The 26,597-nt window shown below is 44.1% G+C and overlaps 2 protein-coding genes and 1 long non-coding RNA gene across 30 annotated transcripts in view; 1 reads left to right on the forward strand and 2 right to left on the reverse strand.

The window, feature by feature from the left end:
- LOC110960721 (uncharacterized) overlaps positions 1-26,404 on the reverse strand; it is a 435,352-nt gene extending 408,948 nt beyond the window's left edge. Inside the window, exon 1 of the mRNA XM_051950017.1 lies at positions 26,281-26,404. Within this exon, the coding sequence (XP_051805977.1) occupies positions 26,281-26,320 (40 nt within the window). The 5' untranslated portion in view covers positions 26,321-26,404. The remainder of the gene's footprint in view (positions 1-26,280) is intronic.
- LOC110950027 (NACHT, LRR and PYD domains-containing protein 12-like) overlaps positions 1-26,597 on the forward strand; it is a 67,890-nt gene that overhangs the window by 17,291 nt on the left and 24,002 nt on the right. For 10 of the 28 annotated variants that reach the window (XM_051949963.1, XM_051949969.1, XM_051949975.1 and 7 more), the window contains one exon: positions 1,059-1,232. The exons of 14 other annotated variants lie outside the window; for them this stretch is intronic. In XM_051949963.1, coding sequence (XP_051805923.1) covers positions 1,059-1,232 — 174 coding nt within the window. Of the gene's footprint in view, positions 1-1,058; positions 1,233-1,400; positions 1,578-2,594; positions 2,642-2,791; positions 3,925-26,597 lie in introns of those variants that run through there. 4 more of the 28 variants (XM_051949983.1, XM_051949987.1, XM_051949980.1 and 1 more) reach the window with 4 other exon arrangements.
- On the reverse strand, positions 19,251-22,277 carry LOC127534552 (uncharacterized). Its single transcript, XR_007942708.1, has 4 exons — positions 22,186-22,277; positions 21,836-21,937; positions 21,104-21,141; positions 19,251-21,004 (listed from the first exon to the last, which is right to left on the reverse strand). It is a non-coding gene; the product is annotated as an uncharacterized LOC127534552 (long non-coding RNA).

A 26,597-nucleotide genomic window follows, 5' to 3' on the forward strand; every position in this document is an offset into this window, starting at 1 on the left:
GAAGGATAGAACATCCATCCCACCTGTGGTGAGGTTCATTGTCTCTCTGCTCTCCCTGAAGAGGAGCAACACCGTCAGAGGGACCCTAGGACCCTTTTCAGATGTGAGGCTGTTAAAGATTGTTGGTTCCTTTCAGACTGTAGGGACTGAGAGCCAATCACTGGCCAGCAGAGTGTCTCCTGAAACTGAGAGAGAATGAAGAGTCCAGCTCACTGACGCTATGAGGAGTCCAGACTTCATCAAGAGTGGAGATAAAGAGTTTAAACAAGTTTGGAAGATCCTTAGTTTGGTTCCAGTGGGATTCATGTGTGAGTGAAAACCAAAGTCTCAACAGCACAAGTAGAAGTGAAGAAACCTGAAGAACAAGGACTGGAGATCAGAAGACGTTTGTTCTGTAACAACATCAGAGATGGAACCGAGTCTGACAGTGATTTAATCACTGCCATCAGCATCAAGTTGACTATTTTTCAGATTCTAAAAAAGGAACACGTCCAAACTGTGACTTGTCCAAGTGTGTGTCCTGATTTGAATCCAACAGACCAACTTTGGGGTGTTTTAAAGACAAAGGTAGAGCAACACAAACCCTCCAACAAAGAGCAGATGAAGACGTAGTCTCTGAAGATGGCGGAACATCTCTACAGACATGTGGTTTCTTCATGCTAAGGAGGATTAAATGTGTCATCAAAAATAAAGGTGGACATAGAAAGTAGTGAAAAAATCCAACATTATAATGACAATAATGAAAGATGTACTGACCTTTATTGGATTCATTCTTGCTGTTTGCCCTGTATTCTTCATTTAGTAATCTAAACTGTCAGTTTGTTTTTTAATCAGATCAAATGCTTTACATCTCAGCTTCAAAGTAATCTGATTACTGTAATGTGCTACACTTTGGATTATTTTCACCTTTAAACAATGTTGCAGAGGACTGTCCTCACCGCTGCTGTATTCTGGACATAGTGGGATGTACTTGTTGTTAAATTCACTGCTGTCTTTTCAACAGGACAGAAAATACTGTACTTCATGTATTACTTCTTTTCTTCTCTTTGTCTCTTCAGACTTACTAACTGTAATCTGTCAGAGAGAAGCTGTGGAGCTCTGTCTTCAGTCCTCAGCTCCCAGTCCTCCAGGCTTACAGAGCTGGACCTGACTAACAACAACCTGCAGGATTCAGGAGTGGAGAGTCTTTCTGCTGGACTGGAGAGTCCACACTGTAAACTGGAAGCTCTCAGGTCAGGACTCACACTTTGAAAGTGAAAGAAAATATAAGATTGATACTTGATTTGCTTCAGATGCATCAGATCTGCAGCAAAATGTAGCTGAAAGACAAAGAAGAAAAGAGAGTGAGAAACATCCAGCCAAGTGTTGCCCATCAGGTTTCTGTTGTTTTGTGTGTGCAGGCTGTCAGGCTGTCTGGTCACAGAGGAAGGCTGTGCTTCTCTGGCCTCAGCTCTGAGCTTGAACCCCTCGAGTAATCTGAGAGAGCTGGACCTGAGCTACAACCATCCAGGAGACTCAGGAGAGAAGATGCTGAGAGCTAAAGTGGAGGATCCACACTGTAGACTGGAAACTCTCAGGTACAGACAGACAGACACTCTCAGGTACAGACAGACAGACAGATAGACAGACGCTCCCAGGTACAGACAGACAGACAGACACTCTCAGGAAACTGTCCACCTAGTGTTGCAGGCCAAGCCTGCCCCTTTCCATCGGTAGGTTTCAGAGTGTGAGACGTCAGAGGAAGTACTGCAGCGGTAGGAAGGAAGAAGAAGAGTGAAGCTGAAGAAGGGCGACACGTACGGTGCAGCTGCAGTCACAGTGCATGTTCTGGTCCAAACAGAGAAGTAGATCCAAATGTGTTCTGGAGAACCTGAGTGTGTGTACAGTGTGCTGCAGAGCTTGAACAGAGTTCCTCGTTCTCAACCGCAGAGTTGGTCCACACTCTGAATACAGTTTGTTACCAACAGTGAGCCAGGCTGAGCTAAGTGAGCTAGCGTTTACTCGAGGCTGTCCAACTACAGTTCGAAGGGCGACAAAACTGGGTTAGTAACACTAGCTTAGCAGAAAGACAGGAAACAGAGGAAACTGTTGACCGAGAAGAGCACAAAGACTTGAAGCGGGAGAAACTGTTAGCCTAGCTTAGCACAGAGACAGCAAGCTGGGGTCTAGCTTAACACATAGACAGAAGCGCAGGGAAACTGTGAGCTTAGCTTACTACAACAACTGGAGGTAGACGAAAGCTGTTAGCCTAGCTTATCGCAAGACAAGAAGCAGGGTAACTTTTAGCCTAGCTTAGCTCAAAGACCGGAAGCAGTTAAATGGTTAGTCTAACTTAGCTCAAAGACAGGAAGCAGGGTAAACTGTTAGCCTTGCTCCATGAAAAGAGGAAGCATAAATGAGTAAAGCTGAATAATGAGTGTAAACTGAGCTGGAACGTGACGAGCACAGGACAGGACTTTAGAGATGCTGCATTCAGGTGTCTGTGTCTCCATGTTGGACTGGTCCTTTATCAGTGGAACAGTGTGAGAGCCATGTAACGTCCATGTGTGTTGCTGAAAGAGTCTCTGCTGCTCTGACCGTCCTCCTCCTTTCAGGGTGACGCCTGCTGGAGCCCAATGGTTGACACCAGGTCTGAGGAAGTGTAAGTGTGTTTTAATGGATTGATGGAAACAAAGCAGCACATTCAAGCATCTTCAAAGTGTCACATCTCTGAGGTCATCATCAAAGCTTTAATAGTGATCACATGATTTATCAATAATTGCAGCTGTGTTGTGTTTGTTCTCTCCGTCAGATTCCTGTCAACTCACAGTCGACACAAACACAGTATACAGAAGACTCAAACTGTCTGACAACAACAGGAAGGTGACGGATATGGATGAGGTTCAGTCATATCCTGATCATCCAGACAGGTTTGAACGGTGTCCTCAGTTGCTGTGTAGAACTGGTCTGACCGGTCGCTGTTTCTGGGAGGTCGAGTGGAAAGGATGGGTTCATATATCAGTGAGTTACAGAGGAATCAGAAGGAAAGGAGACTTTCGGTTTGGATGTAATGATCAGTCCTGGAGTCTGATCTGCTCTGATAATGGTGGCTACTCTGTCAGACACAATAACAGTCGAACATCCATCAGTTCCTCTACAGTCTCTCACAGAGTTTCAGTTTATTTGGACGTTGATGCTGGAACTCTGTCCTTCTACAGAGTCTCCTCTGACTCTCTGATCCACCTCCACACCTTCAACACCACATTCACTCAACCTCTCTATCCTGGATTTGGGGTCTGGCCGTTTGGTTCCTCAGTGTTTCTGTGCTGAGTTGAGTCTCCAGAATCTCCTCCTGGTAGAGAAGCAGTGTTGAACAGATAGTTGAGTCTCTCCATAACCCTGACCCTCTGAAACATGTTTTCACATTCATGGATTCAATGTGTTTCTTTGTGAAATCCTTCTAAATAATTCCTTGTAAACTTGTTCCCCTTCAAAGATGGAAGTTGTGATTATTCCAGGAGCCAAATGTGTTGTTTGCGTGTTTTTCCAGTCAAATGTCGAGAGTGAAATTCAGGATGTGGTAGGATGTGGAAGCAGTGAATCTACAAACTGCTGACATACTTTCATACATTATGAAAATCAGGTTTTTGTGCAGCCAGACTTGATCCTGATTTCAGTCATTTGACATAAAAATCTAAAACATTTCACTTTTTCTTTCTTTTAAATCATTTTACTTATGTCCTCATAATTTTGTATTATGTAGATGTTGTTTGGACACATCATGAAGAGTCACTGACATTTTTTAACAAATAGATCCAATTTTTTACTGACGGTCCTGAAAGAGTCACCAAATATTTTAATGTGGTAACAAACAGATCCAAAGCAGTCCAAAGTGTTGTGTTAGTAATACACTGTTAATATGATGCAAATAAATAAATGAATGAGTATCTTTGATTAGTCTGTTTGTTACATTTGAGTTAACAATGTCTGATAATTTTTTTTGTTTAAATCAAGAATGATCAAATTTTATGACATTGTGGAATTTCAAACTGCACAATTTTTATTCAGAGCAAGGAAAAAATTGTTACCATGTCAATTACAGAGTAAATTTCAAGAACATGCTGGTGGTTATTAATGAATAATAACAATAAATAAATAAATTTTAGATTACCAAAATACAGGACAACAATGAAAAGCTTTAGTCCTATAATAAATGAGGCACTACTGTGTAATAAACTTGAGATGGAAGTGAAACAATGTTCAAACATCAACCAGTTGAAATATAAATCACTCATTCTTGAGAGTTGGAACAAAACAGGTTTCAAAAATAATTTTTTTAACATCCACACTGTCTTATTTAGAGTTATATATTTCTGTAAAGAAAAGTCTCAGCTATTAAACCAAGTAAAGGAACAGGGGCCTCATTTATAAAGCTTGCGTACGCACAAAACAGCTGCAAAGGTTGTGATTTATAAAAACAAACTTGGCGTGAGAATGTGCGCACCGGCGCACCAACCTTGATTCTTGATGCTTCTTTACGCACAAAACAGGGCGTAAATCACAAACTTTGCGTAGAAAGTGGCGTACGCTGTGTTCGTTGTGATTTCTAAAAAAAACTTGGCGTGAGAATGTGTGCACCGGTGCGCCAACTTTGATGCTTGCTTACGCACATTTTGGAGACAGAGGGAACGGCAGTGCCGGAGGATGAAGTGGTGAATTGAAACCAGATTGATCTCAAACCTTTATTGTTATCACATATTAGACTTGTAGAGCCGGATAATCATAAACCTTCATTGTTGTAGATGTTCATATAGTGCGCCATTCGGCTGACGACTGTATTTGCAGAACTATGTTCATATTAACAGGAGCGGATTGAACGTTATTTCATTCGGTCGTTTGACCGAAGGGCCGGTATCTGGGGCCGGTGCGGTGATCTTTATTAAATAATTTTGTTTACTGATCACCCGGCGCATGTATGGCTCATCCATTTGTAGGGGTGGTCTCCGACGTAGTGGATCGGGTTCGGTTCCTGCCCGCGGCACTTTTATGTATGTCTTCCCCAGACTCTTCTCCCCATTTCCTGTCACTCTTCACTGCAACTATCACAGTAAAAAGGCAAAAAAAAAAAAAAAAGTAAAGAATTTTGTTTATTTATCCATATGCGGCCGAATGGGATGAGCGTCCAACCATTAATCAGCCCTGTACAGGCACACATGCTTCACACCGCAACTCCCGAGTGAAGATGAATTTGTCTATGTGAACCGAAAAAATGCACATTCAATCAGTGTGCAAATTATTTGTACATCGGACATGATTATAACAAATTTAGTGGCAGGGTGGCCTGGGTCAACACATGATTCATTCATCCTGACGCACAGCAGTGAAAAGACTGCAGGGGGCGCTGTGTGAAATGCTGTGGATCAGCAGCTTATTTATATACAGATACATTCATGAGTTACTTTGCATTGACCATTCATGGTAAAATGTGGGTGTGTTGTGGGCGGAATGTGAGGTGGATCCACCTGTGCAATCTTCCAGCTGGTGTGTGATTTATCAAGAAATTGCATGCAGCTGTGCTTCCGCAAAGTTTTATAAATCAGGGGCGAGGGGCATACGCCCTTTTCGTATTTTCGGCGTACGCAAACTTTAGTATGGATCCTACGCAATGTTTTATAAATGAGGCCCCTGGTTCTTAAAAAACTATTTTCTGAAAAATAAACGTTTCCCTTTCGAACTTGATTTGTGTCAACTTCATCAGACACACTAAGAAGTGTACAATTTTAATTCTTTCAGTTGAACAAGAATCTGAAGTTCTGAATTAAGTTGTAATAGGGTTTAGTTACTCTAATATGTAATTAAAAAAAACATCATCTGAACTTAAGTTGTGATTTTACACTTTTCTGAAAAGTCAGATTTCTAAATATCTCAATTTTCAAAAATCAATTTTTAATTTTAATACTATAACAAGCAATTCCTCAAATAATTAAGACATAAGAGGATGCAGATCAGATGGTCCTTTATTACATGAACAACATAAACTGAAGAAAGAATGAACATTTTCTTTCAAAAATTAGCAAAGTCTTCATCTGACGGAGTTGATGAAGAACTGACGGTGTTGACAGAAATTGAATATAGGCTAACATTTATCAACAAGTTCCAGTATAATTCAATAAAAACAAATGTTGCATTTTCCTGAAATTAGAATTTGCGTTTTATATATACATAGAAGTGAATCTGTCTACAGAGGCTGTCATCCAATGTATATAGTGTTCAGTTTCACAACCAGATGCTGTAAAAATCTACACATTGACGTTTTTTGAAAGTGAAATAAATAAATGCTGGGAAAGTGGCACAAAAAAAGCAGACCACAACCTGAACACGGTCTACAAGTTAGAAGTGGAGGTTATACAGTATGGTTAAATAATGTACATGCTATATACAGTCATGGAAAAAATGATGAGACCACTCTTGTTTTCATTAATTGATTGTTCATTTTAATGGCCTGGTACAACTAAAGGTCCATTTGTTTGGACAAATATAATGATAACAACAGAAATAGCTGATAAGAGTTTAATGTAAGAGCTGATATCAGACATTTTCATGGTTTTCTTGATAATAACCAAAAGCACTTCAGTTCTTCCATCATCAGCTATGGCATTGTTCTTCCAAAAACAGCTTTTAGGATTCCATGTTTTCTTTTCTGTCTGTTTTCAACCCATGATGCACACAGTAGTTAGTACTGAATCATAGCCACTCTTTCTGATGACTGCAGCCATGCGTTTTGTCGTGCTCTCCACCAGCTTCAGATCACAGCAGACCATTCCTGTTGCACTAATTCTAACTAATCTGCTTTGTTTTTGGGCTTGTGGTTCTCCATTTTGAGTTTGATGATTTTCCACAGGTTTTCAGTTGGACTTTGATCTGGTGATTGAGCAGCCAAGGCATGGTTCCAGTGTTCTGGTTCTCCATCCAGGCTTTAACTGACCTTGTCTTGTTGTAACATTCAGTCATTTGGGGCAGGAAAGAGTTTTCCAGCTGATGGAAGAAGACTATTTTCTAGAGTAGTCCAGTACATGACCTGGTTCATTTGCCCTGTTCCATTCAGACTGAAATATCCCCTGATGGTCACTAATCCACCCCCATGTTTTACTGTAGGGCCAGACAGTCTGGTTTGTAGCTTCTCCAGGCTTCCTCCTAACAACTAAGTTGACTGGAGTGGGCATGAACTGAAAATTGGATTCATCCTTGAAGAGGACCTTAGCCCAATCATCAACAGTCCAATCCTTGTGATCCCCAGCAAACAGTAACCGGGCAGGAAGAAGTCCTTCATCAAGGAAAGACAGAGAACTTTCCTTGATGAAGGACTTCTTCCTGTCTAATGTGACTTCAGATCAGCTTCAAGAAGTCACTTTCCAATTGTCCTTGCTCAACAAGTCACATTTCTCCACAGTGTCCACTCATTTTTAAGGTCCCTGGAGGTCTGATGACGATTCCTGACACATGAACGGATGAATGACGGTCATCTGGTGGGTAGAAAGAGGTTTCCTGCTGCGACCAGTTAGCAGTTTGGTAGAACCATGTTGGGCTTGTTTTTTCTTGGTGTGTCTTGGAGATCTTCAGTTTTTTTGCTACCTGTCTCTCACTTTTGCCAATTTCCAGCAGTGCCAAGATGGCTGTCTTTGTGGCTTCACACAATTCTTTAGTTTTAGGCATTATATGAGAGCTGACAACTTCTGGGTTGTGCTATGGCTTGAATGTCAGCAGGAAACCACTCTAGGAGCCTAACCCTTTTCATGTGCAGTGCTGCTGATAACATGAAATGTTCTCTTGCATATCCTGGGAATACAATAAAGCTGAAGTATACCAGATAGGACATAAAGTATTATGGAATCAGCTGCATTTTTTGTCATGTTCATTGTATTCTTCAGGTAATGTACCTTTCGTGGTACCAGACATTAGAATGAACAAGTGATTAAAGAAAACAAGGGTGGTCTAATATTTTTTTCATGACTGTATGTACATCCATGTCTAAATAAAACCCTGAAATAACATTTTAATTCTTTACTAAATTCACAAATAATATTATATAAGCACAATAGAGGTGTAATAGCAATTTCAGCCAACCCCTTTAGTTTGCTGCTTTACTATTACTTATGGCCGAGTTAGCTTTTTGCTTTTTGCCCATTAGAAAACAATCACGATGTGTGTTTAGCCTAAAACAATCCTAGTCAATGCAGATATTGTCACACTCCTCATGTGCCAGCCCCTGATCCTGCTAATTAAGCTCAGCTGAGGAGAAGCTCAGCTGAGAAGCCACAGCTGAACTCTATAGACAATCACTGCAGCATTTAAGCTGGCTTCTCGGCACAACATGCTGCCGGTTCATTGATTCACCCTCCCTGCTACTCTCGTGTCCTGCATCCGCTTCACTCTGCTCTCCTTTGCTGCACGTCATTCCCCGGACTCTGTTTTCCCCTTGGACTCTGTCTCATACGACTCTGGACTGGACTCAGCAAGCCTCCTTCCCCTTTTGATTTAACCTAGTTTTATGTTGTGTTTAACCGCTGCCTTCAGGTCCGTTTTCTGTTAGATTAGTTGGTTATTTAGTTAAATTCTCTGCTGTTTCCCACCTGCTTCCTTATTTAAGTTTCTGTTTTGTTTCCTTATTAAAACCTTATTTACCTTACCTTCCTGCGTTTGCCTGCTGCTTGGGTTCATATTCCCATTGCATGACAGAATGAACCGGCCATATCTGAACCCAGCAGGCGTTTCCGTCGCCATAGCCCCCCCGAAAATCTTTTTTGAAACCAGAGAGATTCTGTCTTACCTCAGGAGCCTCCCTTCCCTTGATAGTTTCCCCGTTCCTGGGTCCCCACTAACCGTAGAGTCTGCCACCTACAAAAATGGTCGCCGTAGGCGCGGCCATAGAAAGAGACGAAGCCCCCAGGCTCCTGTCCCTGAGGAGCTCTGCGCCGCCTCACCAGCGGAGCTGGAGGAGTTTTGTTTTACCTCGCCCGCTGAATTAGAGGAGCCAGATGCCACCTCGCCTTTTGAGCTGGTCAACGCTGCCACTATTCCCAGGCAGGTCGACACCGCCTCACTCCCGGCCAAGAAGAAGCCCTGTGCTGCCTTACTCCCCGCTGAGGAGAGGCCCCGAGTCGTTTCTCCCCTGGCTGAGGAGAGGCCCTGTGCCGTCTCCCTCTCTCCGGTTCCTGTGGGGCCCATAGCCCCGCCTCCTGTCCTTGAGGGGCCCATCGGCCCGTCTTCTGCCCTTGCGGACCTGGCAGTCTTAGAAGAGCTCAACGCTTCTCTCATTTCTGCGCAAAGAAGATAAAGGCTCTTGATGCAGCGCTGAAGAAGCTACAGGCTCCCACCGTGGCTTTGCAGGAGCCAGGGGCTCCGCCTGCAGCGCTTCAGGAGCCAGGGGCTCCGCCTGCAGCGCTTCAGGAGCCAGAGGCTCCGCCTGCAGCGCTTCAGGAGCCAGAGGCTCCGCCTGCGTCCTTGATGAGGCGCCCCGCCTCCCCCGAATCCTTGATGAGGCGCCCCGCCTCCCCCGAATCCTTGATGAGGCGCCCCGCCTTCCCCGTGTCCTTGCCGAGGCGCCCCGCCTTCCCCGTGTCCTTGCCGAGGCGCCCCGCCTCCTCCGTGTCCTTGCCAAGGCGCCCCGCCTCCTCCGTGTCCTTGCCGAGGCGCCCCGCCTCCTCCGTGTCCTTGCCGAGGCATTCCGCCTCCCCCGAGCCCTTGCCGAGGCGTTCCGCCTTCCCTGAGCCCTTGAAGGGGCGTAATATCTCCTCGGCAGCCATATGGGAGCATAGCTTCTCCCCGCCAGCCTCGAGGAGGTCCAGCACTTCTCCCCAACATCTATTGAGACTCAATACCACTTTGACATCGAGTGGTCCTCCTGCAGGGACCAAATTAACACCGTATGGTTCCCATGCAGGAGTGGTCTCCCCTGTGTTGTCTCTCCAGCCTGTCCCTCTGGTTCAGTCAGTTCCTCCAGTCCCTCCTGTTCCTCTGGCTCTGTCAGTCCCTCCTGTTCCTCTGGCTCTGTCGGTCCTTCCTGTCCAGTCAGTCCCTCCAGTTCCTCCTGTCCAGTCAGTCCCTCCAGTTCCTCCTGTCCAGTCAGTTCTTCCTGTCCAGTCAGTTCTTCCGGTTCAGTCAGCTCCTCCTGTCCCTCTGGTTCAGTCAGTCCCTCTTGTCCCTCTGGTTCAGTCAGTCCCTCTTGTCCCTCTGGTTCAGTCAGTCCTTCCTGACCCTCTGGTTCAGTCAGTCCTTCCTGACCCTCCTGTTCAGTCTGTCCCTCCAGTCCAGTCTGTCCTTCCTGTCCCTCCTGACCCTCGAGTTCAGTCTGTCCTTCCTGTCCCTCCTGACCCTCTAGTTCAGTCTGTCCCTCCAGTCCAGTCTGTCCTTCCTGTCCCTCCAGTTCAGTCAGTCCTTCCTGACCCTCCTGTTCAGTCTGTCCCTCCAGTCCAGTCTGTCCTTCCTGTCCCTCCTGTTCAGTCTGTCCTTGCTGTCCCTCCTGACCCTCTAGTTCAGTCTGTCCTTCCTGTCCCTCCTGACCCTCTAGTTCAGTCTGTCCCTCCAGTCCAGTCTGTCCTTCCTGTCCCTCCTGACCCTCGAGTTCAGTCTGTCCTTCCTGTCCCTCCTGACCCTCTAGTTCAGTCTGTCCTTCCTGTCCCTCCTGACCCTCTAGTTCAGTCAGTCCCTCCAGTCCAGTCTGTCCTTCCTGTCCCTCCAGTTCAGTCAGTCCTTCCTGTCCCTCCTGACCCTCCAGTCCTTCCTGTTAGACTCAAGTTTAGTTCAGTTTCAGTCCAGTCCAGTCCAGTCCAGTTAGTTGTTCCCGTCCTGTCCTGTCCTGTTGGTTATTCAGTCCCTCCAGTCCAGTTCAGCTAACTGTCCAGTCCACTTCATGCCTAGTCCAGTCCCCGGTTACAGTTCCGCCCCCGGAGGGGTCCCACCGTCGCCGGTTTCCAGTCCAGCCACCTGCCCGGCCCCCGGAGGGGTTCCACCGTCGCCGGTTTCCAGTCTGGCCTCCAGCCCGGCCCCCGGAGGGGTTCCGCCGATTCTGCGGCCGGTTCCCAGCCCGGCCCCCGGAGGGGTTCCGCCGATTCTGCGGCCGGTTCCCAGCCCGGCCCCCGGAGGGGTTCCGCCGATTCTGCGGCCGGTTCCCAGCCCGGCCCCCGGAGGGGTTCCGCCAATTCTGCTGCCGGTTTCCAGCCCGGCCACCGGCCCGACCCCCGGAGGGGTTCCCTCATCGCCGGTTTCCAGCCCGGCCACCGGCTCAACCCCCGGAGGAAGGTCCCCGTCGTGCCTCCTGCCGGTTCCCAGCCCGGCCTCCAGAAGGGTCCCGTCGTGCCTCCTGCCGGTTCCCAGCCCGGCCTCCAGAAGGGTCCCGTCGTGCCTCCTGCTGGTTCCCAGCCCGGCCGCCGGAGGACCTCCGTTGGTCAGGCTCTCTACTGCCGGTCCAGCCCCAACCTGTCCTGCATCCGGGCCGTCCTTTGAAACGGTCTCGTCAACCTGCCCGACTCCAGCCTATTTAGCCCCTGGACTATTCCCTGATTTTCTCCCCCCCACCCGCCTGGTCCCAGCCCGCCCGTCCCTTTGGCCGTCCCTTTGGCCGCCCCTGGAGCGGTCCCTCCTGCCAATCCCTGCCTGTTCCGGGGTTACCCGCAGGTACCCCGATCGGTCCTGGGTGCGCCAGGAGGCGCACCTTGAGAGGGGGGGTACTGTCACCCTCCTCATGTGCCAGCCCCTGATCCTGCTAATTAAGCTCAGCTGAGGAGAAGCTCAGCTGAGAAGCCACAGCTGAACTCTATAGACAATCACTGCAGCATTTAAGCTGGCTTCTCGGCACAACACGCTGCCGGTTCATTGATTCACCCTCCCTGCTACTCTCGTGTCCTGCATCCGCTTCACTCTGCTCTCCTTTGCTGCACGTCATTCCCCGGACTCTGTTTTCCCCTTGGACTCTGTCTCATACGACTCTGGACTGGACTCAGTAAGCCTCCTTCCCCTTTTGATTTAACCTAGTTTTATGTTGTGTTTAACCGCTGCCTTCAGGTCCGTTTTCTGTTAGATTAGTTGGTTATTTAGTTAAATTCTCTGCTGTTTCCCACCTGCTTTAAAACCTTATTTACCTTACCTTCCTGCGTTTGCCTGCTGCTTGGGTTCATATTCCCATTGTATGACAGATATTCATCATAGTTACTCAAAAAGATGCATTTCAGCTCAAAAAAAGCTTGTAAAAGTGAAGTATTTCACTCTTTAAACACAGCCTGCTACATATTTTCTGTGCAGTGAAGCAGAATTATTATTTGTTTCACTGGTCAACTGAACAATAACAGGTTCATTCACAATGAGTCCTGTCTACTTGGGTTAAGACTCTACAATGTTATTTATGGACTGATTTTTGCCTAATTAATTTACATATCAGGGATAAAAACTCTTTAAAAATGGTTTAAATATGACATTTTCCAACTGTAACACATAAAACCTTTCTGCCTCGGAATTAAAAAGTGACTTTTTGTTGTCTAATTCAGTCTAATTTATTATTTTCACAGAAGAACTGCACTGTCTGTCTGTATCTCAGATCTCCTCGTACACTCGGTTGATCTGCAGGAAGAAAATGAAGAAGAGTTCAGTTTGTGTCAATGAGCTGCTTTCACAAACTCTAATGAAGTTCAGGGGTCTTATATTTACTGACCTCTGAGATGTCAGTGTAGATCTCCTCCAAATCAGGAACTGAAAAACAGAAAATATATTCTAAAATAAGATAAGATCTACTTTCATCTTTATTCTTGATTCATACTGTAATTGCCATTAGTAGCTTAAGTACCCATTTTTATTCACCAAGATAACCTGCTAGATAGCCTGTTGGACAGGTGAGGTTTGCTCAGATTTAGCTTTGAAGTTGAAATTTAAGTTTAGATTCATGTTCAGGTTTATATCAGGTTCCAGGAGATGAATGTGAGTCAGTGATCAGTGATGAAGTGATGGAAGCTGTGTGTGTTTCTGCAGCTTCACCTTTAGGTTTGGTGGATCTTCTCTTCTTGCAGTAAATCATCAAAGGCATTGATAAAATGAAGATCTTGACCACCAGAATCAGACCCATGTAAAGCTGCAGATCTGCAGGAGTGTTAACAGGAGAACAGGTTGGTTTTACTCTGACACTTTAGTAAATGTGGAGCCACAAGTTTTATACATACAAGCTCCACATTCATGAACCTGCAGAGATACAGAAGATGTAAATATATGTTCTGCAACATGATCATCTGCAGACTAAACACATGTTTACCAGATTAGCATCAGATGTTTTTACTGCAGCAGTCACTCATATAAAACCCTTTTCTGACATGAGATATGAAACATGGCTGCTTCATTAATCTGTTCTTTCTGTCATTCAGACACTTTAATGCTCCTCATGGCTTCATAGAGACAAACCACTACAGTGATGGATACATTTTATATGTATATTTGTATTTAAACTACAGAAGCTTAATTTGTGCTGTCATAAAGTCCCATCAAAATACTGTAGTGAATTCTGTGGCAGGGAGGATTCCCTGCGCTCTGATCTCTTGGGGCGGAGATTCTGTGATCAGCTGTGCTGATTGTAATTGTTCTCAGCTGATGAAGAGCAGACGCTACTAAAAGGAGGGCTGAGTGGCGGTGTGGGAGAGGTGCCAGACAAGGACTGGAAGTGCCACAAAAGCCCGAGGCGGAGGTTTAGGAGGGCCGCGCTGGAAAGTGTGGCTGAAGGCTCCAGTCTTCTCAGCTCGGTGCTGTTCGCCGCCTTTAGGGTGGCCGGCAGCGAAGACAGTTAGTTAGGGGAGCTGTTCCTGTGAGAGGAGGGGAGGCTGTGTGCCTCCTTTAGATAGAGAGAGAGTGTGTGTGTGTGTGTGTGTGTGTGTGTGTGTGTGTGTGTGTGTGTGTGTGTGTGTGTGTGTGTGTGTGTGTGTGTGTGTGTGTGTGGGGGGGGGGGGGGGGGGGGGATTAGACGTTGCCTCTGCCGGGCTAGCTCAGTGGTGAGCCAGGGGAGAAACAAGGACAGAATCTTCCGCAGCAGAGCAGAGTGTTGCAATCCGACTCTACTCCAGCCTGCATCTGCTGCTGTGCAGCCACCGGTCCAGATGCCCCATTCAGACCCCATGGAGGGGTCTCGTTGGTCAGGGAAGGCTAAGTTTTAAAAACGCACCACTACACTTCCATTGACTGTCGTATTTTGTGTTTCTTTTAGCTATCTTTAACTATTTTGATGTCGGCCCATTCAGTTTAGTTCCACCAGGGTTATTTAAAGCTTCGGGTGGTCCTTTGGCTCCCTCTAGTGTATGGTGGGTTCGACCTCGGTTTTAGTGGGTCTTAGTGTGCAGTGCAGTGGTGTGGTGGTTGTGTGCAGTGTGTGTGTTTCTTTTATGAGGTCTTAGTGTGCAGTGCAGTGGTGCGGTGTGTGTGTGTGTGTCTTTTATAAGGGTCTTGTGTGTTCACGGGGCTTGGGTGGGGCCACCCGGGCCAGGAATGATCCCGTGGGGATTTCTTTGAACTGTTGGTGCCAGCCATCATTTTATGTGTCCTTAATAAAGATTGTGTACTTGTATCTGTCTGCCCCTTGTTGTCCTTCTGGGTTGTACCTGACACCGGACCAGACCGGGTAAAAAAAGGTGGTGGCAGCAAAAACTCACGCTACCGTAGCATATAGACTGCCATACTATAAAAAAATATCCCAATACTTTATCTGGATCAATCAGGGGGATTATTTATAAGACATAACTGAACGTGGTGGAGATGAGTCGAGCTGCTCAGAGGATTCAGTGGAGAATGGTGGGAGAAACGTTGATGGTGGAAAAGTTGGAAGAGTGGACTTTGGTTGTGAAGTGGTTGAAGCTGTAAACAGTGAAATAATCAGAATCCTGACCATACTGCTGGAAGCTGAACTGATGGGTTCATTAACACTCAGATAAATAGAATATATGAATATTCAGAGAGTCTGCAGGAGGAACAGTTGGAGGTTTCTGTGTTTTACAGCAAAACTGATGGAAATAAGAATGAAATATTTCAGTGAACTACAGTAACACTTCCCACCGATGAATCGCCACCTCCTCGTGGTTGAGGGGTTTCAGTGTCCATGTGCTCCTGGGAGTTACGTTATCTAGGGCAATAGCCCCTGGTAGGGTCTCCCAAGGCAAACTGGTCCTGGGGGAGGGACCAGACAAAGAGCGATTCACAAAATCCTTATGACAGTAAAGAAAAGGAAAGCTCAAGAAACTGGAGCCTCTCCCTGTAGCCAGGTCGGGGGGGAGGTGACCAGAGAGCACCTGGTGGCCAAGCCTTGGTGGGCCCATCACTCACTGGGCAGGAAATTAGGGTCGAGTGCTATGCCCGCCAAGCAGTAAGCAGGAGGTGACATAGACTCGCTCTGGTGTTGTGGAACGTCACCTCATTGGTGGGGAAGGAACCAGAGCTGGTGCGGGAGGTGGAGCAGTAATGGCTAGATATAGTTGGGCTCACCTCTACGTACAGCAAGGGTTCCGGGACCAGAATCCTGGAGAGGGGTTGGACTCTCTCCTTTTCCAGAGTTGCCCAGGGTGGGAGGTGCTGGGTGGATGTAGTTCTCCCCAGAAAATTAGAGGGTCGCCTCTCTGTGACTTTGTATTATGGAGGGGAATACTCTGACTATTGTCTGTGCTTATGTACTAAACAACAGTTCAGAGTATTCAGCCTTCTTGGAGTCTCTGGGTGGTGTCCTGGAAGTGGTACCACCTGGGGACTCCATAGTTCTCCTGTGAACTTCAACACTCATATGGGCAATGATGGAGAAAGGGGGGTGATTGGGAGGAACGGCCTGCCCGGTCTGAAACCAAGTGGTGTTTTGTAATTGGACTTCTGTGCAAGTCATAGACTGGCCACAACAAACACCATGTTCGAACATAAGATGGTTCATAAGTGTAGCTGGTACCAGAGCACCTTAGGCCAAAAGTTAATGATCAATTTCATAGTTGTATCATCAGACCTGTGGCCGTATGCCTCGGACACTCGGGTAAAGAGAGGAGCAGAGCTGTCAACTGATCACTACCTGGTGGTGACTTGGATCTGACGGGGGGGAAGGCTACCAGACAGACCTGGTAAAACGAAACTTAAAGTGAGGGTGCACTGGGAACATCTGGTGGAGGACCCTGTCCATTGGATTTTCAACTCCTACCTCCAGAAGAGTTTCTCCTGCATCCCGGGGAAGGTTGGGGATGTGGAATCTGAAAGAAACCTGTGGATTGCTTCCTCCATGTTTGGAGGGAGTTGCTTCCCCAAGCAACAGAGTTCAAGTATCTCAGGATCTTGTTCATGAGTGATGGGAAAATGGAGCATGAGATAGACAGGCAGACCAGTTGTATTGAACCATCATGGTGAAGAGGAAGTTGAGCCGCAAGGCGAAGCTCTCAAAAGCTCTCAATTTACCATCCACCTATGTCCCAATGATCACCTATGGTCTGAAATGAGCTTCCTCCGTAGGGTGGCTGGGCTCAGCCTTAGAGATAGGGTGAGAAGATCAGACATCTGGAGGAAGCTTGGAGCTGTTGCTCCTTCGCGTTGAAAGGAGCCAGCTGAGGTGGTTTGGACATCTGATTCGGATGCCTTCGGGGAGGCTTCCTTTGGAGGTTTTCCAAAGACATCTGCCCAGGAGGAGACCCCAGGGCAGATCCAGAACTTGCTGGAGGGATTATATATCTTGTCTGCCCTGGGAATGTCTCTTGATCCCCCAAAAAGAGCTGAAAATCATTGTCAGGTTGAGGAACATCTGGAATGACCTGCTTCGTCTGCTGCCTCCACAAGCCAACCCCGAAAAAATGGATGGATGGATGGATGGATGAACTGCAACACTTTTTTTTAAACCTTCAGAAACAGAAAGAAACTTAAATTCTCACCTCCTGTGACAACAATCTTAAAATCCCAGGATGACTCTGGATGCAAAAATCTTTCTACAGCACATCTGTACCAACCAGAGTCAGACTTCTTCAGCTGTTTGATGCTCACATACAGAATATCATATGATGGAAGATGTTTGTCTTTATATTCAATGCTGTATCTGGCTCTCTGATTGTTGTTCTTTGCTGTTTCAATGAGAATGTTTCCTTCTTCAGTTTTTCTTACAGAATAACTTTATGCTTCCAGATCTAGAAAATGCACATCTAACTGTGATGTCTTCTCCTTCCAGTCTTGTGAAGAGTCTGTTTTTTCATTGACAAATCCAGTGTTTTCATCCTGCAGTGCTGTTGAAAAGACAAACAATCAATAGTTACTAACATCATCCTGGAACATGTTGTCGTCTGAAGATGATTTCTGTCAATTCAATGAAAAACACTTTTAAAGAAGTTTTTCTCTTCAAACCTAATTTCAAACACCGTGTCTGTACTAAAATTATGGGTACACTAATCCATCATGTCATATTTATGTCCTATTGTAATACTTAGTCTAATTACTTTAATGTTTTCATATTTCTGCTTCTGTTTATGTCTTCAGAGCTGCTATAATGTGTGAATTTACCTGATGATCAGTAAAGTTTATCTTTTTGACAACTGAACGAAGCAAAAGGAAACTGAGACGCTGTTAAAAGCTCACAAGTAAAAGCTACAGACTGGACCTGGAGTTTAGTTTGTTCTTTTATTTTCTGTCAGACGTCTTCATCTGCTGATTCTATCTTTACTGCTGAAGTTAAGTTTTAATGTGTTGCTTCACAACCACAGCTGCTGTCAGTGGTTTTCTGTAATTCTGCAATTCTGTTCCTCTTCAGTTTCTTTAAAATTATTTTAAATTTAGTTCACCAGCAGCACTGAACTGGATGATGTAGCTAAGATGACAAAAAAAGGAAGATAATTCTGGAAGAAAAAAATGAAGTGATGCTAAAGAAAAAGGGGGTGGGGGGGATTTGCGGACTTATGTGTTTGAACCCTTTAATGTCCTCACAGGTTTATATTTTAAGATTTTTAAGATTGACTCTGTGGAGATTTAAACATGTTTGACTTCTGTGACTCTAAACATATTTTTCTGAGTCTATCTGATGGTTACAGTTTCCTGTGTTTGCTGCATTTGTGCCAAAGCAACACAAATATACAGTCGACATACAACTGAAGTCAAGATTCTGGAGAAAAAAGCTGCAAAACTAATAAACACTGTTGAAAAGAAAACAAAAATTTTGTTTGAACCGTTTAATATGTTCACAGGTTTATATTTTAAGATGTTTACTTAAAATAAACTGCATGTTCAAGTGACTCATATCTGACTGTTAACTTCATGTTTAACTACAGAAACCAACAACATGGAACAGAGTTCTCACTTAAAACTGTTCAATGAGGTGCAAAACTTCCTGATCAACTCTAAAGAAATGAAGAAAAATAAGTGTGAGAAGATGAACAATGAACAGAAATCAGAAGTGACTGAACTTACCGATGAAGAGGAAACAGAAAAAGTGTGGAAGACTTTCATGTTGAGGCTCTGATGCTTTAATGTTGCTTCTCTTCTTTCTTCTCTGACAAACCAGGAACTGCTCACTTCTCTTAATGATGGTCCCTCCTACAAACTCAGCTCTACACTCCTCCCCTCTTCTTTAACCTCTTTATTCTAGCACAGAGTCAAAGTTCAGCTGTCCGTCTATACACACCACTTTCTATAGAGGTCATTAAATTACAGTTAATGTTCATTTATTGGCAGCGTTGAGGTTTTATCTGGTGAAACTTGTGAAGGAAAAATGACTCTCCTTTCTAAGGTATTTCCTTGCAGCTTCCAGGACTCTGCTCTGGTCAAGGTTACATATTCTCTATTCTGATGTGACTAAACAGACCAGTTGTCTTCATATTGGTCTGTAATCTAACTCTGACCTTCCTCCAACTCCAACATATACCTGAAGATCAGAGAGAATCCTCAGAAGTGATGCTGGCACTGCCTGCATGTACTGCTGCTCTGTTGGTGTCACTTCTCCTGACGTCAGTAAACCTTCCTCACAACCTAAGTCATCAGAGTCTCCAGTGTGTCTCTCTGTGTCTGCCTCCTCATCCTCTCTCCACCTCGCTGACTTTCCACAATAACAAGTAACACAGTGGAACATATTTGGACACATGCATCATTATTAACTTGGAAAATCTGATATTTTAAAGACACAAATGGATGGAAAATGACACTTCAAACATGCACTGACATCTTTGAAAATAACTTGACAAGCATTCACCGTTCTTGACAAATGATCCCTTTTTTGCTTTTAAACATTCAATCAGGGTAAAAATATTCTGACTTTCCCGATGAGAAAATAAAAGAGAATTATAAAACTTGAAACAAGTAACTGCACAAACATTACACCTCTGTTTAAACCCAGATGCAGCCACTGGGTGTCATGGTTGTTCTGTTTCCATACAGCTGCAGGATTTACAGTGAAAAATGAACCAACAGTGAGGAAAAATGTGACAGGAACAACATGGAGGGAATATTTTTATTGTAACCTGACGTTGACCTTTAATAGTACCAACCTGCTGCAGTGTCTCATAGTAACTAGTAGTTACACTTTCACTGCTAAACTGGAGGAAAACAGTGGATCAAAATATATCTAAAAATGTTTATTAAGACATAAAGACCAGATCCTGTTTAAACTGCCAATGTTCAATTCAATGTCAAGTTTATTTTCATTAAAAAAAACACATGTAGAATACACTTTTCTTATTGTTTTGTTTTTCCTAAAATATCAGTTGAGTTGGTGAATAAAGTGAAGGAGGTTTGTTACTGTTGGATATTTAAAGAGTTTACAGCTTGTTGTTGTCATGGTGACTAAATGATGGCTATGTAAAATGTTTTAGCAAACTAATTTTTGCAATATCTTCTTCTTTTTTGCAGGACTATATAGCATGAATAAAAAAACATATATTTGTGAAAAAGCAACACAACAGCTCACAGAAAGACCTGATCTCCCCCTCTATACAGTTCAGTATATATAAAATAAAAACATTTAAAAGATTAATTATCCTGAGTAACTTTACAGTGTGAACTCCACAAGAAGCACTTTACTTTTCAATAAAAACAATAATCTTTGTCAAAATTACTATATAAAGAAAGTATTTAAATGATGATTCTGATTTACTTCAACCTGCTGTATTTCCCTTTAATGTGACTGTTGTGGTTCTGTGGGTGGTGTTAACTTTGTGTTCACCTCAGTTCTCTGAATCTGCAAACTTATCATGACCCACAGAGACACAATAATGGAAATGAAACCAAATGGAAATACAGCAGAATTATGCTGGAAGAGAAGCTAAACTAAAACATTTTGACAGCACAGTTATAACATAAAAGAATGAGTCAGCTTCTCTGATTTTGTTGACAGATGTCACATCTATCTGAAGGCTATCTGCAGACAATAAGTAAGAAGAAACTGTTTCTTTTTCCCACCAGAAAACAATCATGATTTGTTTTTCGCCTAAAATAATCCTACTCAGTGCAGATATTCATCACAGTTACTCAAAATACACATTTAACCCGATGTAAAGGCTACATAAGAACAGGTATTTGAAGTTTTTCTCTCTTTAAACACAGCCTGCGACATATTTTCTCTACGGTGAAGCAGAATTATTATTTGTTTTGTTGGTCAACTGAACAATAGAAGGTTCATTCACAACTAGTCCTGTGAACTTGGATTAAGACCCAACAGTGTTATTCATGGTCTATTTTTACCTGTATGGATCACATATTAGAGAAAATTCCACAACAGTTATACAAAATACAGCATTATCTGATTGTAATACATAAAATCTTTCCACCGCGTAATTAAAAAGTCATTTTCTGTTGTCTGATTCAGTCTAATTTGTTAGTAATCTGAGTTCTTACCTGGAAGCTAAAATCCCACCACAGTTTTCTTACTTGTTCAGATTACAGATGGTTAAACTGAGGTGTCTTCAGCTCTGTTTGATTTGGTGTATTTGGCGTTGCAGTGAACTGAAGACATTTCCACAGGAGGAGAACTGATCTGTCTGTGTTCTCTGATCTCCTCATACACTCGGTTGACCTGCAGGAGGAAGATGAAGATGAAGAGGAGGAGTTTAGTTTGTTCAATCAGCTGCTTTCACAAACACTAATGAAGTTCAGGTGTCTCATATTTACTGACCTCTGAGATGTTGATGTTGTTCATCTCCACAGGTGGAACTGAAAAACAGAAAATATATCTAAGATAAGACAGAATATTATTCATCTTGTGTCAGATGTTGCTCAAAACAAACAAACAGACCATAAGAGAGACGTTTCCCAGGAACTAGAGGAACTAAACTCAAAAGTAAGACGAGAACCTGTGACTGTAATGATTAGACAAGAAATTTAATAAACCCAAACAACCACACAGTTCTTATGCATTTTTGACCGCCTGACTGTGAGGTTTGACTTGATGTGGTCAAATGTGCCAGATAAAAATAAAAGATCTGAACAGTTGTGGAAAAAAAGAGGAAATAACACCATCTCGTTCCATATTTATTTTTGATCAGTGACTACCAGCAGTTGTTTCATTACCAACTTTTATTCATCTCGATAACCAGCGAGAAAACCTGCTGGATCACTTGTTAGATAACCAACTAGATAACCTGCTGGATAGGTGAGGTTAGTTTTGATTCAGGTTCAATTTTAGGATCAGATTTAGGCTTAAATTCAAGTTTAGGTTCAAGTTTAAGTTCAGGTTCAGGTTCAGGTTTAGATTCAGTTTCAGACTGAGAATTGTGTTTATGTTTAAATTCAGGTTCAGATTCAGGTTTAAATTCAGATTCAGGTTTGTGTCATTTTCCAGGAGATGAATGTGAGTCAGTGATCAGTGATGAAGTGATGGAAGCTGTGTGTGTTTCTGCAGCTTCACCTTTAGGTTTGGTGGATCTTCTCTTCTTGCAGAAAATCATCAAAGGCATCGATAAAATGAAGATCTTGACCACCAGAATCAGACCTATGTAAAGCTGCTGATCTGCAGGAGTGTTAACAGGAGAACAGGTTGGTTTTACTCTGACACTTTAGTAAATGTGGAGCCACAAGTGTTATATATACAAGTATATTCAGAAAAATAGATTCATTACCATACGACTCATGCTACCAGCGCATAGTAGCTTCTGTATGTTTGTTCTTATATAAACCTATAAATCATTTGTGCTCTCAAAAAGTCCCATCAAAATACTTAATCTGGATTCCTGTCGGGCGATTATTTATAAGACGTACCTGGACGTGGTGGAGATGAGTCAAGCTGCTCGGAGGATTCAGTGGAGGATGATGGAAGAAACGGTGACGGTGGAGAAGTTCGGAGAGTCAAGTCTGTAAATGGTGAAAGCATATTACTCTCTATTAGCTCCACTGTTAGCGCAACTTCCTAGCTTCCCTTGTCATGTTTGTGTCTGTGCTCGTTCGTGTAATTAGCTTAACCCTCTTGCCTTTTTGTGAGATCAGCAAGTCTAGGTCTTTATTAGTTTACTCATCTGCTACTATTCCTCGCGCACTCCCCGGAACTAGTGTTTTCTGCCTCTGCACATTTATCCCATGCTCGTGGGTCTTAGAAAGAAACTCAGAATCTCACCTTCTTTGACAACAATCCTAAATCCCACTGTGGTTCTAGGAACAAAGATTTTTCCAGAGCACATCTGTAGCGTCCAGAGTCAGAAACTTCCAGCCGTTTGATGCTCACGAACATGATCGCGTTCCTCGAAGGAAAATGACCTTCTTCGTACCGAATGCTGTATCGGCCACTCTGATCGTAGTTCTTTGTTGTTTCAATCAAACGTTTCCCCCATCACATGTTTCCCTACAAAAGAACTTTCTGGATCCAGAGACGGGTAACTCGCATTTAACTGTGACGTCTTTTCCTTCCAGTCTTGTGTAGAGTGTTTCTGCATTGATGAGTCCAGTATTTCCTACCTGCAGTGCTGTTAAAAAAATGAACATCAGTAGTTCGTAATATCGTCCTGTAACACGTGCAGTCTGTTGATGATATACATGATCAGGCACAACATTATAACACTGACAGGTGACTAACAGGTGAATAACACTGACTATCTCTTCATCATGGCTGCTGTTAGTGGGTTGGATAAATTAGGCAGCAAGTGACCATTTTGTCCTCAAACTTTTTTTATCATCCATTTTTATTTCCAAATGCACATGTACTCTCAATGTATGACAAACTTTTGGTTACATTTGAACTTTTAACCCCAGTAACAACCCCCACTGTTCACCCGCCACACCCACACCAGTTGTTGGGATAGCAATTTCCGTACAGAGATCATCTACTTTGGAAGCAGGTCTTTCAAGTCTAATGTCAGTGCTTTCCACATTTGGATTGTGTTTAGTCTTGCATCATTGACTCTTGCTGATGACAGTTCTGGATAGGCAATGTCCAAAAAGCTCAAAGCCAGTGAGTACTTAGATTTCATGTGGCGGTTTCCAGCACTGGACACGTATTTATCTGTTTTTATCCTGCTTTGACACACACCACCTGCCTAAGCATTATTGCAGACCATGAACACCCTTTCATGGAAACGGTAATTCCCGAATGGCTGTGGCAACTTTCAGCAGGATAATGTACCGTGCCACAAAAGCAAAAATGGTTCAGGAGTGGTTTGAGGAGCACAACAGCACATACACAGAACACCTTCAGGGTCTAATGGAGTCCAGATACCACAGAACACCTTCAGGGTCTAGTGGGGTCCAGATACCACAGAACACCTTCAGGGTCTAGTGGAGTCCAGATACCACAGCACATCTTCAGGGTCTAGTGGGGTCCAGATACCACAGGACACCTTCAGTGTCTAGAGGAGTCCAGATACCACAGAACACCTTCAGGGTCTAATGGAGTCCAGATACCACAGGACACCTTCAGGGTCTAGTGGAGTCCCAGATACCACAGCACATCTTCAGGGTCTAGTGGAGTCCAGATACCACAGAACACCTTCAGGGTCTAGTGGGGTCCAGATACCACAGGACACCTTCAGTGTCTAGAGGAGTCCAGATACCACAGAACACCTTCAGGGTCTAATGGAGTCCAGATACCACAGGACACCTTCAGGGTCTAGTGGGTCCAGATACCACAGCACATCTTTCAGGGTCTAGTGAGTCCAGATACCACAGCACACCTTCAGGTCTAATGGAGTCCAGATACCACAGGACACTTCAGAGTCAATGGAGTCCAGATACCACAGAACACCTTCAGGTCTACAGGAGTCCAGATACCACAGGACACCTTCAGAGTCCAATGGAGTCCAGATACCACAGCACATCTTCAGGGTCTAGTGAGTCCAGATACCACAGCACATCTTCAGGGTCGAGTGGAGTCCAGATACCACAGAACACCTTCAGGGTCGAGTGGGGTCAGATACCACAGAACACCTTCAGTGTCTAGAGGAGTCCAGACAACCACAGAACACCTTCAGGGTCTACAGGAGTCCAGAACCACAGAACACCTTCAGGGTCTAGTGGGGTCGCAGATACCACAGGACACCTTCAGGGTCTAGAGGAGTCCAGATACGCACAGAAACACTTCAGGGTCTAATGGAGTCCAGATACCACAGAAACACCTTCAGGGTCTAGTGGGGTTCAAGATACCACAGGACACCTTCAGTGTCTAGAGGAGTCCAGATACCACAGAACACCTTCAGGGTCTAATGGAGTCCAGATACCACAGGACACCTTCAGGGTCTAGTGGAGTCCAGATACCACAGCACATCTTCAGGGTCTAGTGGAGTCCAGATACCACAGCACATCTTCAGGGTCTAGTGGAGTCCAGATACCACAGCACACCTTCAGGGTCTAATGGAGTCCAGATACCACAGCACATCTTCAGGGTCGAGTGGAGTCCAGATACCACAGAACACCTTCAGGGGTCTAGTGGGGTCCAGATACCACAGGACACCTTCAGGGTCTAATGGAGTCCAGATACCACAGGACACCTTCAGGGTCTAGTGGAGTCCAGATACCACAGCACATCTTCAGGGTCTAGTGGAGTCCAGATACCACAAGCGCACCTTCAGGTCTAATGGAGTCCAGATACCACAGGACACCTTCAGAGTCCAATGGAGTCCAGATACCACAGGAACACCTTCAGGGTCTACAGGAGTCCAGATACCACAGGACACCTTCAGAGTCCAATGGAGTCCAGCCCTCAACAGGTCAACAAAAAGGGGGACTAGTACAATATTTGGTAGGAGGTCATAAGTTATACCTGATCGGTGTATTTTGTAATTAAATTGAAGGTTTTCTTTTTAAGTTTTTGTCTTTTATTGACGATATAGTTGTTTTTTCATGAACTTAATTCAAAACACAATTTGTATCTTTCAGTTATAGGTACAGTCACTCTTTGTGTCATATAAGGTCAAGAGTTGTTGAACTGTTGATTTCTTCATCTGCTGACTTCTTCTTCTGATGTTAAATTAAGTTTTTGAATGTGTTGTTTCACAACCACAGCTGCTCTTGGTTGTTTACTGTAATTGTGCAATTATGTTCCTCTTCAGGTTCTTTTGAAAATGATGAAAAAAAACTATTGTTGCTTCATCAGTTCTGCATTCTGTTAACCAGTGCCATTACACTTAATGTTTTATCAAACTGCAAAAAAGGGCCCTGATTCTGTCTACCTTTAAACATGTTCACCTCTGTGACTCTAAATTATTTCTAGATATATCTGACAGTTTCCTGTGTTTCCTGTGTTTGTGTCAAAGCAACAGAAATACAGAGTCGACATACAACAAAAGTACTTATTTCTTTCAGCCGTACAAAAGGTGAATATTGGAAGGCAGATTTAACAAAAATCCAAGAATAATTAATTCTGGAGGGGAAAATGAAGAGAAATTAATAAAAACATGCAATTTGCAGACTGATGGGTTAATTTTGCTCTTTTTTTAAAGTTTGTACAAACTCTAATGTTTTTACTAGTTTGTATATACTTTGAAAGTTTTTTTTTTTGGCCTTTTGTTGGCTTTATTTGATAGGTAGAGTCAAGAGACAGACAAGAAAGCAGGGAGAAGACATACAGTCAACGACCATAAGCTGGAATACTGGCTGCAGCGTACATAGGTCACTCGCTCAACCAGTTGAGGTATCTGGGCACCCCGGTTTATATGTTGAGATGTTAACTTCCAATAAACTGCATGTTCCAGTGACTCATATCCAACTGTTATCTTCATGTTTAACTACAGAAACCAACAACATAGAGCAGAGTTCTCACTTTTAACTGTTCAATGAGGTGCAAAACTTCCTGATCAACTCTAAAGAAATGAAGAAAAATAAGTGTGAGAAGATGAACAATGAACAGAAACCAGAAGTGACTGAACTCACCGATGAAGAGGAAACAGAAAAAAGTGTGGAAGACTTTCATGTTGAGGCTCTGATGCTTTAATGCTGCTTCTCTTCTTTCTTCTCAAGGCAAAACTGGTCCTGGGGGAGGGACCAGACAAAGAGCGATTCACAAAATCCTTATGACAGTAAAGAAAAGGAAAGCTCAAGAAACTGGAGCCTCTCCCTGTAGCCAGGTCGGGGGGGAGGTGACCAGAGAGCACCTGGTGGCCAAGCCTTGGTGGGCCCATCACTCACTGGGCAGGAAATTAGGGTCGAGTGCTATGCCCGCCAAGCAGTAAGCAGGAGGTGACATAGAC

Source organism: Acanthochromis polyacanthus, chromosome 6 (assembly GCF_021347895.1).
Source record: "Acanthochromis polyacanthus isolate Apoly-LR-REF ecotype Palm Island chromosome 6, KAUST_Apoly_ChrSc, whole genome shotgun sequence".
NCBI classification, from domain to species: Eukaryota; Metazoa; Chordata; class Actinopteri; family Pomacentridae; genus Acanthochromis; species Acanthochromis polyacanthus.